Here is a 1,327-nt window from a genome sequence, read left to right as displayed (position 1 = left end):
TGCCATGTTTGTAATGACTTATCACGAGAACAAACGTGACTTTAAATAGCATTTCTCATTTAATGGAAACACCGCAGTTGTGATACTGTGATTTTTTTCGACATTAACAGAATATCGACAAAGTTTTGTGCACATTTGCAATGGAAACGCAGCTACTCTAACAATTTTAAGATAACATAATCATTGTAATAGGTTTTGTTCCATTTGGCAACAAAATAAAACAGCTTACTTTCTAGCTTGACAGCACCGGACACACAACAGCTTCTTACCTCATGTCGTCCTGGAAGATGCAGCTGGGAGTCAGAGCCCCGCCCTCCTGCGTCTGACAGGGACCCGTCACGGTGGTGTCGCCACCTGCCACCACCTGCAGGTGTGTTCACACGTACGACAAACAAAGCCACATTGTTACGCTGCGGACTCAGATTTACCGTCAAGATAAAAAGGCTGATAGCGTGTCGGCAGAGGTGGGCGAGGGCTTCCAGGTTTATGGAGCTTTAAAGTTATTTGCTGCTCGTCTTCCACCGACAGAATGAAGAGACAGCAGCAGATTATCTCACTGTCTGCTGCTTTATTTGTCAGAAACACAAAGGTTGTGACAAAATTGGTGGATTGTGTGTGTGTGTGTGTGTGTGTGCTCTGGGAGACCTGCAGTTGGATTGTGCCCGTGGCGTTCTTGAGCAGACTGACAGCTTGTGAGTGACTCATGCCTTCAGCAGAGGTGCCACAAATGTTGATGATTCGGTCTCCGATCTGGACARMAAGAGAATGYAATTGCAGAAGAGACAGCTTAGTCCAGTGAACGGATGTTCTTCAAAAATAAAAACAAAAATTTAAAGTTTGACCGGAGCTGCTTAAAGTAGTTTATCTAATGGGGCGTTTCAGGTCCTTTAACGTGGAAAAGGTCTGAACAATAAGTATCTTACCTGCTAGAGATGGCGCTCAACYGGAATAGTATTGAATATTGTGATAATGATCCTTTCCTTCACCGATCTCTTTTTTCTACCATCACTACAATACATCGCACTCTTTCATGTTGATTTAGCATTTAGCTTTACCATTTCAGCTACGTTATCCTAAAACATACAGCGGGTAAAATAAGTATTGAACACATCACCATTTTTCTCAGTAAATATTTTACTAGAGGTGCTAATGACATGAAATTTTCACCAGATGTCGGTAAAAACCCAAGTGATCATACAAATAAATCAAACCATAAATGCCCAGAAATTAAGTTTTTTGTAATAATGTTGAATGGCACAGGGGAAAAGGATTGAACACATGAAGATAGGGAGGTGTAAAAATGCATAGAAAGCCAAGACACCAGCTG

The 1,327-nt window shown here is 41.7% G+C and overlaps 1 protein-coding gene across 1 annotated transcript in view; it reads right to left on the bottom strand.

Annotated features, from left to right (window-relative positions):
- The window catches only part of mpdz (multiple PDZ domain crumbs cell polarity complex component), a gene marked incomplete in the record, with an annotated part of 77,493 nt that overhangs the window by 2,253 nt on the left and 73,913 nt on the right, over window positions 1-1,327 (bottom strand). Inside the window, 2 exon segments of the mRNA XM_014004314.1 lie at window positions 270-364; window positions 646-750. Of these exon segments, the coding sequence (XP_013859768.1) occupies window positions 270-364; window positions 646-750 (200 nt within the window).

The sequence above is a fragment of the Austrofundulus limnaeus genome, unplaced genomic scaffold (genome assembly GCF_001266775.1).
Source record: "Austrofundulus limnaeus strain Quisiro unplaced genomic scaffold, Austrofundulus_limnaeus-1.0 Scaffold23, whole genome shotgun sequence".
Classification (NCBI taxonomy): Eukaryota; Metazoa; Chordata; class Actinopteri; order Cyprinodontiformes; family Rivulidae; genus Austrofundulus; species Austrofundulus limnaeus.
Note: the sequence above shows the minus strand (reverse complement) of the source record. Positions and strands in the feature narration are given on the sequence as shown.